The sequence below is a fragment of the Notolepis coatsorum genome, assembly GCF_963971535.1.
Source record: "Notolepis coatsorum genome assembly, chromosome: 7".
NCBI lineage: Eukaryota > Metazoa > Chordata > Actinopteri > Aulopiformes > Paralepididae > Notolepis > Notolepis coatsorum.
Genome location: NC_140171.1, coordinates 110,270,698 through 110,286,132, shown reverse-complemented (window position 1 = coordinate 110,286,132; position 15,435 = coordinate 110,270,698). Strand labels below are relative to the sequence as shown.

Genomic DNA, 15,435 nt, shown 5'->3' with positions numbered 1-15,435 from the left:
TTCACACACTTTTATTAACTTTTAGGTTATTAAGAGTTCTATTGTTTATTGAGTTTTATTGAAAGGGTTATTTGTTTATTTTATCTAGGGGGAGGCTAGCAGGAGAAACATTCCACTGCCATTGTACAGTATGTGTATGTTTGACAATTAAATGTTGACTCTGTCACGTTGCTATAAATAGCTGCCATTGAGTAATTGAGGATATGAAGTGAACCCGGGCAGAGGGAGCAGCGGATGATCTGATTAATGCCAGTGGCTGGGATGATGTCCTGCCAGGCCTCTTAAACCCTGAAACTCTGATTCAGCAGAGGGTCCATATATTTAATAGACTGCGGAAACCTTCATTAATGCATATTGGAAAATGGTAATATTCTGTCCATAGTAAGCTATAATAGTAATATTCTGTCCATGTACACACTGCTGGCTACACAGACTCCAAGGCTACAGCCCAGGCAGTGGTCAAACGGTGAGGTTGGGAGAAGTAAACGTTTTCATGCGCCGTCTCTCCAAGATTGATGTGAAGCCACATTCAGTCCTGAAGAGTATATTTGCTGTAGTTTTCAGCAGTGAATGGCACCGGTGTACAAGGGAACCATTGACTTTTGTGTATGCCAGGCTGTATACACCATACGTAAATGATTTATGATATTAATGACTGGCCATATTAGTATTATCTCTGTGTTGTCGATGTGACAGGGAAGGTTGGAGCTCATGGCAAAGGCTCAATGGTTTATGTTTCCACAAACTTCTTTTGTTACCTTGAGCTGTGATTATCTAATATCACCCTGATTCTCATGGGAGTTGATCCACCTTGACATGGCTCTCTATCAATTGTGTATTCACTTGTTTACAGTACAGAGCAGAAAGTGATCTCTCCTCTGCTCCTCCAGAATGTGTGTGTGTGTGTGTGTGTGTGTGTGTGTGTGTGTGTGTGTGTGTGTGTGTGTGTGTGTGTGTGTGTGTGTGTGTGTGTGTGTGTGTGTGTGTGTGTGTGTGTGTGTGTGTGTGTGTGTGTGTGTGTGTGTGTGTGTGCGTGCGCGTGTGCGTGTGTGTGTGTGTGCGCCCATGCGTCCATTGGTGTCTGAGGCGATGAATAATGACCATGGTGATTGACAGATCTGGTCAGAGGAGGGAGGGAGGACCCTCGTTAGCGGTGTCCATCCCGACCGCCGTGTTTCTATGATGATGTCAAATGCTCTGCCTATTAGTGCCACTTATACAGATGGGTCCCTTCGGGGAGGGAGAGGCATGCGACTGGAGCCCTTCACAGTGGCAACCATCTGATGTAGGGCGGGCCGTCATCGGACTCCCTGCCCCCCAACGCATATCACACTTGGCTCTAGTTGAGGGATACATATTGATTAATGCCTGAGGGGTGAGTAGCACGGTTGTTCTGGAAGGTTCTGCAGGACAGGAGGGTGGACGTGGCTGTTCTGGAAGGTTCTGCAGGACAAGAGGGTGGAGGCAGCTGTTCAGGAAGAGTTCTGCAGCACAGGAGGGTGGAGGCGGTTGTTCTGGAAGGTTCTGCAGGACAAGAGGGTGGAGGCAGCTGTTCAGGAAGAGTTCTGCAGCACAGGAGGGTGGAGGCGGCTGTTCTGGAAGGTTCTGCATGGGGACAGGAGGGTGGAGGCGGCTGTTCTGGAAGGTTCTGCAGGACAGGAGGGTGGAGGCGGCTGTTCTGGAAGGTTCTGCATGGGGACAGGAGGGTGGAGGCGGCTGTTCTGGAAGGTTCTTCAGGGGGACAGGAGGGTGGAGGCGGCTGTTCTGGAAGGTCCTGCAGGGGGACAGGAGGGTGGCGGCGGCTGTTCTGGAAGGTTCTGCAGGGGGACATGAGGGTGGATGCGGCTGTTCTGGAAGGTTCTGCAGGGGGACAGGAGGGTGGAGGTGGCTGTTCTGGAAGGTTCTGCAAGGGGACAGGAGGGTGGAGGCGGCTGTTCTGGAAGGTTCTGCAGGGGGACAGGAGGGTGGAGGCGGCTGATCTGGAAGGTTCTGCAGGGGGACAGGAGGGTGGAGGCGGGTGGAGAGTGTCTGCGTTCCCTGTGACTTAGCCGTCTCTGGTACAAGAAAACTTGCAGTAAAGGAAAAGGCGAGTTACTGTGTTGCGATGTCCGCTAGACTGTGGGAAATATGGAGTATTTGTTACTAATTGAGCTTGTGTTGTTGTGAAGTTTTCAGCATCAATGAAAAATAATTAAAATATTCGAGCGTGTGGCCTTTATATCAGCAACTCATAACTCATCTATTAAGTGCAGCCTAAAGCATTATAATAGAGTCGTTTGCATTTCAGGGTTCAGATGTGAATCAATCATGCATGTTATGTGTTATTATGCGATGTAATGTACAGTATGTAATGTGATTGTTGAATCATTGTCCTATAGGTAGCCAGCATTAAACGCTGCGTGTTATGTGTCATTGCTCTTTAGGTATCGACCATAAAAGGCCCACTAATTGTCCTTAGCAGGCATTCAAGGCATGCTGGGTGTTATGTGTCTGTATCCTTTAGGTAGCAGGCATTAAAGGCATGCTGATTGCCAACAAGAGGCAGGACAACCAGGTGAAGACCTACATCACCTATAATAAGGGCAGAGACTGGAGGTTACTGCAGGCCCCGGCCACTGATCTGGATGGGAATGACATTCACTGCATACTGGTAAGATATTAATATTGCTAGCTTGCTAATACTAGTTGTTATTTACATGTGGGTTATGACATGTGGAATGATTCTATTTAGCTATTATGTTGCTATGTAAGACTGTCAGGCTTTAAAACTTTGTAGGGGACCCAGGCCTAGAACTGCGCCCTGAGAAAGGGAACTGTGCCCCGAGAGGGTGGTTTGCCCTGAGTGGGAGGTTTGAAGGGTCAAAGTGGGTATCAAACAGGAGGGTCAGGTTTTAAACTGTGGATACCAAACAGAGAAGGTAAAGATGACTTTAAACTGTTAAACAGTAATCCAGGACTATTTTATTGCACTGTAAAAAACTGTTATTTTATATGTCTGCACTTTATGTGCTAATTTTATGTCTATTCTATTCTACTATTTGATTGCACTGCACGATTGCACTATTTTACACTGTCTATTCTATCTTATTATTATTTTTATTATTGTCTATTTTTAAAACTGAATCAAACCATAAACAAGGTGGCCGATTGGAATTGTCTGCACTTTATGTGCAAATTTTATGCCTGTCTTTTTCTGTTGTAAAGCACTTTGAGCTGCTTTTGTAGTTGCTATACAAATAAAGTGTATTATTATTATTATTATTATTATTATTATTATTATTATTATTATTATTATTATTATTATTATTATTATTATTATTATTATTATTATTATTATTATTATTATTATTATTATTATTATTATTATTATTATTATTATTATTATTATTATTATTTTACTATTATGTAAACAGATTGCATAGTAAATGCCACGCACTCTTATTGAAAACATCAATATCTGTATTGAAATTGCCCAAATGTGACAGTTATATATCGTTAGCGTTTCGCTTCAAAGCTAGATTATGTTTAATCCCGATCAGCCATTGGCCCCTGACACCAGTCTACCTAACAGCCGGCCAATCAGATGCAATGAGTGGCGCAGAAATATTTCCATAATTCCATGCACCCAAGGGTATATTGCCACATATTGCCCACCAACTCTGATTCGTTTTCATTCAGCAAACTGAAGATGTCTATGATTCTGCAAGAAGATATGTGCATTTGCTGTGGGTGCAGAGGTGGCTTTCTGGATGCGACCGACAGCAATGAACGCTGTATCATCTGTCTCGGTGTGGTGCTGAAGATGCCAAATACTGTCAAAATGGTGCCAAGCTGTCACTGCAGAAGAGGGCTCTGCGCTATATATTGCTTGGAGAAACGTGCCTTGCATTAACTTGCTGCATTAGGTACAATTTGCTGACGTGGAGCCCTGTGCCTCTTCTGTGGTGTAAGTCAGAATCCCACAGCCGAATTTGCCCATGAGGAAAATGCGTCAGGCGAGAGTTCATCATCCTCTGATGGCAACCCTGTGCCAAAGGAGCAGCAGATGCTGAGTGGGGTGAGCTTGTCAAGGTTGAGCTTGGTGAACCTCCCTCCCAAGCTCATCCCAGATGGTTCCCGATCTGGGTGACCTGCCAGCCTCCGGTGCTTCCCGCTTGACCCTTGCCGGAGGGGCATTCTATTTTGATGCCAGTGTATCGTTCCAGGTTCCCCCTCCCCTGAGGATGGTGAATGTGAGCCACCTGGACCGTGCGAAAACAGCTGTCCTCCTGGAAGCCTTCGTCACTCCAGCCTTTGAAGATTTGAGACTGAGAAAACATTGCATCAGCCCAGGCCAGGCCTCAGCTCATAAGCATTAAGGACTCCCGTGTCCAGGCTTCATGGACCAGGTGTGCCAAGGACTTCCTCAACTGGAAGAAGAGTTGGTTTCGGTGCTGTCCTCTCAAAACCGTATTAGAATTTTCCGGACACAGGGGGAGGTCGCTGCTAAATTGCTGACCGTTTACCAGCACGAGTTGACTACAGATCAAATGGGAGCTATGCAGATGCTATGCTGACCGAGATGCACAGGACATTAACCTTACTGCGCACACGCTCCCCACCCTCACCACGGCGCAGGACGTTTCTCTTGGAGGAGACAGCCTAAGGCTATCATCCATGCAGCGTCACTTCTTCTCTGCCCCTCAAAACCTGAAGCCAAGACGGAATGTGACTTCTTTTCGCCATCTCCTACAGCTCACTGTTTGGGGAAGCAAGCTCCGAGATTGCATTTGACCTGGGCCTGTTTCTGCCTCAGCTGCACTAATGGAGAGATCAGTGTGGAGGATATTCGCAAGGCGGCATGGTAAACGGACTGCATTTAGATAGCGCTTTTATCCAAAGCTTATGCCTCACATTCACCCACACATTCACAAACACCGACGGCAGGGCCGATCACGCAAGGTGCCGACCCTGCTCATTGCGAGCGGTTAGGGGTTAAGTGTCTTGCTCTAGGACACTTCGATCACACTGCCAGTAGGAGGCTGAATCAAACCGAGAACCTTCCGATTACCAGACGACCGCCGCTGGAGAGACATCGTGGTCCTCTCCACGTCCCTTCATCAGGTTGTATCATAATAGACATAATGGATGTGTCATCTCCTTTCTTGTCACAACGGTGTTAGAATTGGCAAGAGTGAGAATGAGTAGAAATGAGGACCCGGGAAAAGTAGTTATGGTCTGTACTTGTTACAGGAACTGGGGACCCATTCCTCGTTCATGACAGAGATACAGTGGATACAGTTGAGGGGCCTCATCATTTTACTTCTCATGTTTAGGAGCAGTTGCTCAGCCAGCCACCCACCCTGCTTGAACGTATGCTTGTATGGTACATGATGATTGAAATTCTTTATTAGGAATAACCCCTTGATATGTAGCATCTCATTTCCGAGGGGCTCCTAGACCATGAATAGGTTCAGTGGAGATTACTCTTTCAGGCTTCACTGTACTGCACCAAAGTACTAGCATTTAAGTGAAGCGCTAAATATATTGTAATGACCACGGATTCCTAGACGCGCTAGCCCTTGGCTAATGGGTCAGACCCTTTAGTTGCACTGTCACCTGTGGTCTGGGCGATGCAGGTTCCCCCTGAATTTGCTACAATATTTAAGTACAGCTATGAATATATGTGTAGTTGTATGAGTTAGCTCACAGCTTTAAACCTGAAGCCCGTCAAACCTACCTACAGTATCTGTGTCTGCTGAACAAAGTGAACCGGAGTCGATAGGCAATAGGGTATTGTGAGATAAATTGCTTAACTAGTTCAGGCAAGACTCCATGGAGAATCTTAGTATATGGTATAATGACACAGCAAGCACTGTGAAAGATTCTGCTCAATAGAGGTGGTTTAAGGTGTCAAATAACTGAGGGTAGAGGTGCTACTGTAGTTGACATTTGCTTGCAGTGTCATGTTGGCACAGCACCGATGTTACCTTAAATCACTTCCCCTAGAAACCACATACTAACTCAGCCATGAAAGAGAAATACATTGAAACATGTGGTAGAGATGGTGCTATAATGGCCATACAGAAGAGAAACATATATACAATATTCATGGTTTCAAAGAAAGTACTGTATCTCTCCCACCTCCTTAGACAGCCTCCCTGCAACATACACTAACATGCACACTAATAGGAGAAGAAATGTTTAGAAGTCGGAAGTGGTTTATGCTGTTTAACACTTTGAATGCCCATCACGACATACTTGTGTTATCAGCCCCCCCATTGAGTGCCCACGACGAGAAATATCGTTTAATTTTTTTATTAGCGATCTGAATTCATATTTCATCAACCGAGTCTACCGTTGGTAAACCAGCCCCACCAGGCGCTCAGATGTGAAAAAAGCACCCCCTATCATCTCCCAGATGGTAATGCACCCTTTTGGAATGGACTCAATGAAAATGGATGAGAAAAAAAACTCTGGAATCCACATTTTACTTCTCACGCATGTAACCGGAGCCGATCAGAGTCATTGTGGACCCTCAGAACAGCGTGTAATATGTCTTTACAGTACGTAGCATTGGATCAATAAAAGGATAGATTTTTGGAATGGCGATCAGGAATTAGAATAATCTTTTTGGACACCATCTGATCTCAGGTAAGGAATCTATTTTACCAGTCTTAGGATAATCAGACCTGTTTTCACGGAGATAATAAGCTTTTCCCCTATGTGTGATATGGCTGTTTGACTGTGCGAGCGATCAGGAACTAAGATAATCGATTTTCAGCTTGCGGCACCAGCATGCATACGTACACATATACTATCGATAATCTAGCGTTTATTTGAAAACGATTCATAAATAGGCCGAAAAATTACAACGTTCTAGAATATTCCAGTTCCAGGGCGTTTATCACAGAATCTTTTTTCCCCCTTGAAAACGAGGGCTTTTCAAGATGCTATAAAACGGAAATGAACCGATAAAAAAACAATCCGCTTCGACAATGTTGACTGGAAAATGAGTCATTGATAAGCGACGGGCAGATTAGACACATAGCCATAATTTAAAACATAGAGAAAACATTATCTTCGGTTCAAATAACAAACTCAGCAAGACCGACGGCTTCTCAGTTACAGTGGGTGACAATATTGTCACAAGGAAAGATGAAATTACCTACCTGGGTTCCATGCTAGAGGCTAATCTTTCCTGTGACAAAATGGCATCCAATGTAATAAAAAAAGTCAATCAACGAACTCGATTCTTGTACCGGATCACCTCTCTGGTAAACAAGAATACCCTGAAGACTCTAGCAGGAGCACTCATTCAAGGGTACTACGACTATGCTTGCACCTCATGGTACCAAAGCACCTCAAAGGCACTAAAAACCAAATTACAAACATCTCAAAACAAACTAGTCAGACTACTGCTTGACCTGACTCCTAGAACCCACCTCACCCCTGCACACTTTGCCAACCTAGGATGGCTTAGAGTAGACGACAGAGTACAGCAACTTGCAATGGGCCTGGTCTACAAGATACACTACACGACCAAGGTACCCATGTACATGTCAAAATACTTCCCAAAGGTCAGTGAATACCACGATCACAACACCAGAGGGAGCTCCACAAATCATGTAAAACCCAGATTCGGCTCAAACAAGGGACTAAACACGTTTTGTAATTATGCCACATCAATGTGGAACGCCCTACCCAAAGATGTAAAGGAATGTGAATCACTACCCACCTTCAAAAACACTCTCAAAGAACACCTACGGGAGACTGCAATTCAAAACTGGCCCCTACAAATGTCTTAACCCAGTTGTACAATAAAGACCAAGCATGGCTTTGTCAGTATTCCAATGTACCCAACCCCCCCCCCCCCCCCCACCTCCAATGTACAGCCCCACCCCACCCAACCCCACCCCACCTACCCAACCTCCTCCAATGTACAGTTTCTATGTCAAATGTATGTCAGTATTCCAATGTACAGTGTCCCCCCCCCCTACCCAACCCCCACCTCCAATGTACAGCCCCACCCCACCTACCCAACCTCCTCCAATGCACAGTTTCTATGTCAAATGTATATTTTTTTCTGGATTTTTTTTAGTATCACAAACAGTACTGTATTTGAAAATCTGGTATGTCATAAATGTATAGATGTAGCAGTACTGTCTATCTGTATGTCATGTGTGTCATATGATGAATTGAAAATGGGGGACCCTGATGGAAACAAGAGGAAAGTCTTTCTCAGGTCTGCATCCTCTTAACAATTGTATGTATTGAGCTGTACTGTACTGTACCCATTCTGCAATCTGTTAATAAACTTTTCAATCAATCAATCAATCAATCAATTAGGCGATATTAGCGTTAACATTGAAGTGGATGGTGGGCATTCAAGCACTAAATGTGCGCCCCCTGCTGGGCACTGAAAGTGTTAACAGGCGATCGCTGGACCGCATGGGGGCAGCATACAGGTTGATTGTGCATTCATCTGACCTTTTAATTACTGTTGCCGTTTCCTTTTGATTGCCCTGTGAAGTCACTGTGCCCTTGGTGTCCTTACAGCAATGTCATGCTACCAATTGGAAACATGAAAGCGGACTCTCTTTTCTGGTCTGACTAATTGTGTTATGGTTGTGTTCACTTGCCTTGGAGACTTTGACTTCATACTTTTATGTTAATTCAGACAGTCTTTGTATTAATGACTGATCAAATGCAATTAGCATCAACTACACAGCTCATGTCTCTTTTGGAGACTGGTGACATTGGCTAAAGTATTTTTGGATAAACTACTTTCAGGGTTTCTTCTATCTTCTATTTGTCTTTTCCATTATATAACTTTTTCCAGCAAACAAGATGACACATCCCCATACGGCTCACATACCGATGTCCGCAGTGTTACCTAACAGCCTAATATAAGCTACAGCAATCGGCTGATTGACAGGCATGTCAGTCAATCAAATTATTTATGCATTCATTTGAATGGGTAACCTATGTACGTATACGCATTGGAAGTAACCTAAAGATTGTTTATACTGTATCACGTCATGTGTTGTCTTAGCCTGCAACTGAGAGATAGTGTATGTATCTCTCCTCTCTCCACTCTAGCCTTTCTGTTCACTCCATCTCCAACTGCAAACGTCAGAGAACCCCTACCTGTCAGGGACCATCTCCACCAAGAGCTCCGCGCCAGGGATCATAGTGGCCACAGGTAGGACAGCCCAATCGATAGATCCGCATTTCATCAATGTCATCACAAAGATGTAGAGTTTTACCTCGTCCTATGCATAGCACATGCGCAGAGTTAAAGGAACACACCAACATTATGGGAAAGGCTCTTACCGTCTTCTCCAGAGTCAGACAAGAATATAGATACCAATTTCCTCTCTGTGCATTCAGTAGAAAGCAGGAATGAACATAAGCAGATACGGACCAGCCAGCCTAGCTGTTGGCCAAAAACACAGCTCCCGGAGTTTTAAGCTAGGCTAGTGGTCTGTATCCGCTTCCATTCATTTGTGCTAAGCTAGGCTAGCTTGCAGCCAGATAGCTTTCTACTGAACCCACAGAGAGGAAATCGGTATATCTTCTTGTCTGATTCTGGAGAAGACGGTAATGTTGGTGTGTTCCTTTAAATGCAAGAAATGTCAAGTTGTCCCTGGTTTACTGATGACATGGCTGCTGTATTCCACCGACTCACTAATTGCATTATGGATGTGGAAGTTGTTTTTACAGTGTCCATTTATTTCATGCGCTTGCCTACCTTGTTAGACTATTGCATGTCATTGTCTTTCTCTTGCCAAAATGTCCACGCATCCCAATATACTGTATGTCATCATTGTGTACAAACTGTAAAATGGTCTATGGGGCTTCTATGAGTACTTCATTTTGTATAGTAACAAGCTGCACACTGTTAGAGGCAAATTCCACCCAGAAGGCAACGCTGCTTCTTCCGCATTTGAGATTCTATGGTGGTTGGAACACTGAATGGTCTCTGCATTACTGTCACATAGTGGAAAGAGTGATGGGGCTCAGTGATCTCATTCCAGATAAATCACAGCCTCTAGGTGCCGCTATACACATGACTACAGTCAGTGTCCCCTACAACAACCCCCCCCCCCACACACACACTCATATAATATAATACATATAATTAGTACAGTATATATTATTAAAGGTCCCCTGTCTTATAAATGGCCTTTTCCAGTGTTTAGCATTGTTTTCTAGCAATGGGGGTTTGTATCAATGGGGTCTGTGTCTCTAATTCTCATTTTGGCAGATTGTTCCAATTCAGTTGAGACAATTTCCCCCCCCCCCAGTGAACTAAGCCATTCTGATTTGACTCGCTATCCTACGTGCGTGTAGCTTATTCCCAGCGGAAGAGTGCGTCGCGTGCTTCCGCGTTTTCTCTGATTGGCCATGATGCCCATGTGACCACGGCAGCGCGAGAGAGCTGCAGCGCGGAAATAGGCTGTCTATTGCCTCGCGCTGCAGCGCGGAAATAGGCTGTCTATTGCCATTCTCTAAGACAAACTCTAACCTTAACCAGCTCCTTAACAGCGCCTAAACTTAACCCTTCTAACCTTAACCAACTCCGAAACAATGCCTAACCTTAACCTTAACCTTAACCATGCCTAACCTTAACCTTAACCATAACCAACTCCGAAAGAATATTGCCATTCTCTAAGACAAACTCTATCCTTAACCAGCTCCTTAACAGCGCCTAAACTTAACCCTTCTTACCTTAACCAACTCCGAAACAATGCCTAACCTTAACCATAACCAACTCCGAAACAATGCTTAAAGTTAACATGCCTAAACTTAACCGGCGAAAGAATGCATGTTAAAAAAAAAATAATAATAATAATTGAAGGGATTCGAACTTGTCACCAAGTTCGCGCCAGTTGAGCTAAGCTTCGAATGAAAAACATCGGGGATTACGGCTACATAATGCCGCAAGCTCTGCCGCTCTGCTCCGCGGCAGAGCGGCTCCGCTCTGCGGCTGCCGCGCTACCGCGGGGCGTGTCACAGCCAATCAGGGAAAACGCGGAAGCACTCGGCAGCACTCTTCCGCTGGGAATAAGCTATAGGCATCCTACGTAGCATGGAGTTGATCTGCATTACTAACGCCCCCTCTATGGTTGTAGCTCACTCAACAACAGAGCGAGTGGAAATACTGACACTTCCTCAAACGGGTTGACGTGCGCAGGTGCCGACAAAGAAAATCAACAATTCGCTCAATAGCGGAGCAGTGGGAATAATGCGGAAGCGGTCTCCCTGTCCCTGACTCTCCCTCTCTCTCCCTCTCTCTCTCCACGGTCCACCTGCATTTTACACACAATCGCAGTCGAGCCGCTCACACAGCACACAGAGCGATGTATCCTCTCTCTCTCTCCCTCTCTCTCTCCACGGTCCACCTGCATTTACACACAATTGCAGTCGAGCCGCTCACACAGCGCACGCCCACACGGAGCGATGTATCCTCTCTCTCACCCTCTCTCTCTCTCCACGGTCCACCTGCATTTTACACACAATCGCAGTCGAGCCGCTCACACAGCGTGCACGGAGCGATGTATCCTCTCTCTCTCTCCCTCTCTCTCTCGCTCGCTCGTTCTCTCTCTCGCTCTCTCTCGTATACATGTATCACGCTGTGTGGGTGGCTGTCACTCAAATCGTTTATGGGCAGAGCCCAGCCCAAAACAGCTTGAAATCTTGAAGTGGAAAAATGCTGCTTTAGAGTACTTGATAAGAAATACAAAACAATGCATTCAAAAAAAATAAAAATACTTACACATGTGTTCCATAGACTCACAGGAATTGTGTAACATTGCCCAAATAGTGAAAGGAATAGCAAAACATGGGACCTTTAAGACAAAGGCTAGAGTAAATATACCTAATACCTAAGCTGTACCAGATCAGATCCAGTATACATTTATATCTTCAAGAAGAAAGGAGGGTGAAGAATGCGTATATGCGATGGTCGGTTCCCATTCACAATTTCCCTGCACGGCTCCGTGTGACATTGTTCAAATCATGTCAAGATAGTTTCCAAAAACGACATGCTTTGGGAAGCCTCCTCCGCTCAACCCCCCGGGCTCACAAGTGACTGTATTGAGTATTGTTATGGACTGTTTACTCCACCACCACCGGCCTCCAGCAGAAGCACCCGAGCGAATTCCATCTCCAGACAGTTGGGTCCCTCCAGTTAGTCACAGTACCTGGGCTAGTTAGTATACAACAATAGCTTGTCCTCTCTGTGCCCCCGCTTCTCTGCTAACCACACGGGACGTGTTCAGTGCTAAAAACACGCCACAGGCGCACTCTCACACTTGCAGAAGCTGTCACTGGCTACAGGGCATTATTTCTTTATATTATGTGCACACATTTGCACTTATTGAAGCATTCTGGTGGAGTTTGTGGACACATGGCACATTAGATCACATTACTTGTGTGTAGGTGGACTGCATTTATATAGCACGTTTATCCAAAGCGCTTTATAACTTATGCCTCATATTTTACACATACACTCATGCAAGGTGCCAACCTGCTCATCAGGAGCAATTAGGGGCTAAGTGACTTGCTAAAGGACACTTTGACACGCTGCCAGGCACATTTTTCCATATGAAAAAGAAACAAGAACCAGTGCTACAGTACCTTTTCACTTCACGGCATATCAATAATGATTTTGTTTTTGTTACTTATTTACATATTTGAGTTCATATAGTTTCATTACAGCCCTTGTGTGTGTGTGTTGTTGTGTGCATGTATGTCTGTGTGTGTATGTACTGTAAGTGTGTGTGTGTGTGTGTGTGTGTTGTGTGTGTGTGTGTGTGTGTGTGTGTGTGTTTGTGTGTGCATCTGTTTGTGTGTGTATGTTCAGTAGGCCTATGTGTGTGTGTTTGTGTTTGCACGCACGTCTATTTGTGTGTGTATGTACAGTATGTGTGTGTTCGCATGCACGTCTGTTTGTGTGTGTATGTACAGTATGTGTGTGTGTGTTTGCCCGCATGTCTGTTTGTGTGTGTATGTACAGTGTGTGTGTGTGTTTGCTCGCATGTATGTTTGTGTGTGTATCTACAGTATATGTTTGTGTGTGTTTGCGTGCATGTCTGTTTGTGTGTACAGAATGTGTTTGTGTGTGTGTGTGTTTGCATGCATGTCTGTTTGTGTGTGTATGTACAGTATGTGTGTGTGTGTGTGTTTGTGGGGAAAGAAGGAGTTGACGACTTAAAGGCAAAAGTGGTGGAAAGAAGAGAGATGAGCAAAAGTAAAGACGTGTTGGGAGGAGTTGTGTTTCACCAGAAAATGTGTGTGTGTGTGTGTGTGTGTGTGTGTGTGTGTGTGTGTGTGTGTGTGTGTGTGTGTGTGTGTGTGTGTGTGTGTGTGTGTGTGTGTGTGTGTGTGTGTGTGTGTGTGTGTGTGTGTGTGTGTGTGTGTGTGTGTGTGTGTGTGTGTGTGTGTGTGTGACGGTATGTTCCCTATTTATAATACAAGTTGCTTTTGTTATGTTTTGTTGTGTGAGAATGTGTAATAAGTGTACATCTCTACTGTTGCACACTGTGTGTGTTTGTGTGTGTGCGTGTGTGTGTTTACCTGTAGCTTTTGTTCTGTCTGTATTGTTTTTGTTATGTGTGAATGTGGAACAATTATGCATCTTTACCACTATGTGCGTGTGTATGTGTGTTTACGTGTTTACCTGTATGTATATGTAGCTTTTGTTGGTACAGAGATAATTTCACAGACATGACAAACACAATCCAGATCAAACACATGCCTATTTACTGAGCTGAGGCCAAGAGGCGAGGGCACTGACGGTACCCAGGTGGCCAAAAAGTTCCGGCCCATTAATGGCCTGTATCCGGCAGGCCGGAAGAAATTAGTCGGCCCAAGTCCGGCTGCCAGAGTCGGCCAAGTAGGCGGCAATGACTGACTGGCCGATTCCGGCCCGAGTACACTGGGCCAGGTCCGGGGTTGCCAGAAGCGGTGAACGTCCGGATCGGCCAAGTAGGCGGCAATGACTGACTGGCCGATTCCGGCCCGAGTACACTGGGCCATGTCCGGGGTTGCCGGAAGCGGTGAACGTCGGGTTGCCTAAAGCAGCCCAGATGCGACCCACACACACTGGGCCAGGTTTGGTTGCCCGAAGCCTAGCCGACACTGCCAATGCAATGGTACTAAACAGTAAATTCCGCAGAGTACATTTGACTCAAACTGAGTACATTTGATTCAAACTGCGTAAAGAAATTGTACTCAGTTTGAGTGAAATGTACTCAGTTTGAGTCAAATTTACTTTGCGGAATTTACTGTGTACCCAGTATTCTGCCAGAGCTACTCCACTATCTGCCTATGACCATACATTACCGGAAATACAGTAGGAAATGGTTGATTAGTAATACAATGCCACATATTTAAGGACCCTTCCCTTTACCAATGGAGTATTGGCATGTCCCGCATTGAACAATTCAGAAGTTTACATGCTGTCTCCTACCTCACTGAAATATATTCTCAGTGTATGTGCACATTGTACACAATATACACCATTCTGCAGTGAAGCTCAAATATCAAGTAAAGTAACAATTACCCCCATACATGCTACTTTTTCCAGTTAAAAATGACAACTTGAATAGATATTTAAACATTTATTAACAAAAAAAATATCACATCCTCCTCTCTGAACCCAACGACAAAGCCTCCAATGAAATTAACCCATTGTTCCCCTGCAACAGCTTCTCCCACAGGGGATCTTTGATTAAACACCTGCTATCAGAAGAATATAGACAGTCAGAAAAAAAGTTCAATTTACTACTTAAGTACATTTAAAAGTAGAAACTTTGACTTTTACTCAAGTGTGTACTTTCACTTAAACTTTCATGTTAGTCTAGCTTAGCAACATTTTTTAGGAGAATTAATACAAAAACGAGTGATATGGCCGTTCAGTTGTAAATGAAAGCCTGCATTTAGTAAGACGTTGTTTATAAATGTCTTTTGTTTTCGTTATGAATGAATGACAGCATCTCTATAGCACAGCTCTATTACTAGGACATAAAGTGCTTTGGAATGACTGTATACATCATTCACAACGGGTGGCCCCAGCAGGAATCAAACTCCTAACCGTGACAGTGTTAGTGCCATGCTCGGAGTGCCAAGCACAAGACCCCAATGTTATGCGGGGCTCTGCTCATAGGCGGGCGGCTCGTGGCGTGGCTCGTAGTCCTGGTTGTAGAAGCAACCGTCGCCCTCCATGGAGACCCCCCTCCTCCCGCGTCACCCCAGCGAGGTGGCGGGTGGCGACCCTGACGAGGTGAGCCATGGTGGGGTGGCGGGGGGCCGGCAGGGGGAGGCCCCTGGGGGGGGCTCCGGAGAAAAGCGCCAGGGGGCCGGGCCGGGAGGCGCCCCTGGGGCACCCCGGGAGGCGTGGGCATAGCCTTACGGACCACGGGGGAATAGGTGACGTGGGGGCGTAGC

The 15,435-nt window shown here is 45.2% G+C and overlaps 1 protein-coding gene across 1 annotated transcript in view; it reads left to right on the top strand.

Annotated features, from left to right (window-relative positions):
* Positions 1 to 15,435, top strand: part of sorcs3a (sortilin related VPS10 domain containing receptor 3a) — a gene marked incomplete at both ends in the record, with an annotated part of 398,627 nt that overhangs the window by 200,769 nt on the left and 182,423 nt on the right. Inside the window, 2 exons of the mRNA XM_084317820.1 lie at positions 2,504 to 2,650; positions 9,082 to 9,184. Coding sequence (XP_084173946.1) covers positions 2,504 to 2,650; positions 9,082 to 9,184 — 250 coding nt within the window. The remainder of the gene's footprint in view (positions 1 to 2,503; positions 2,651 to 9,081; positions 9,185 to 15,435) is intronic.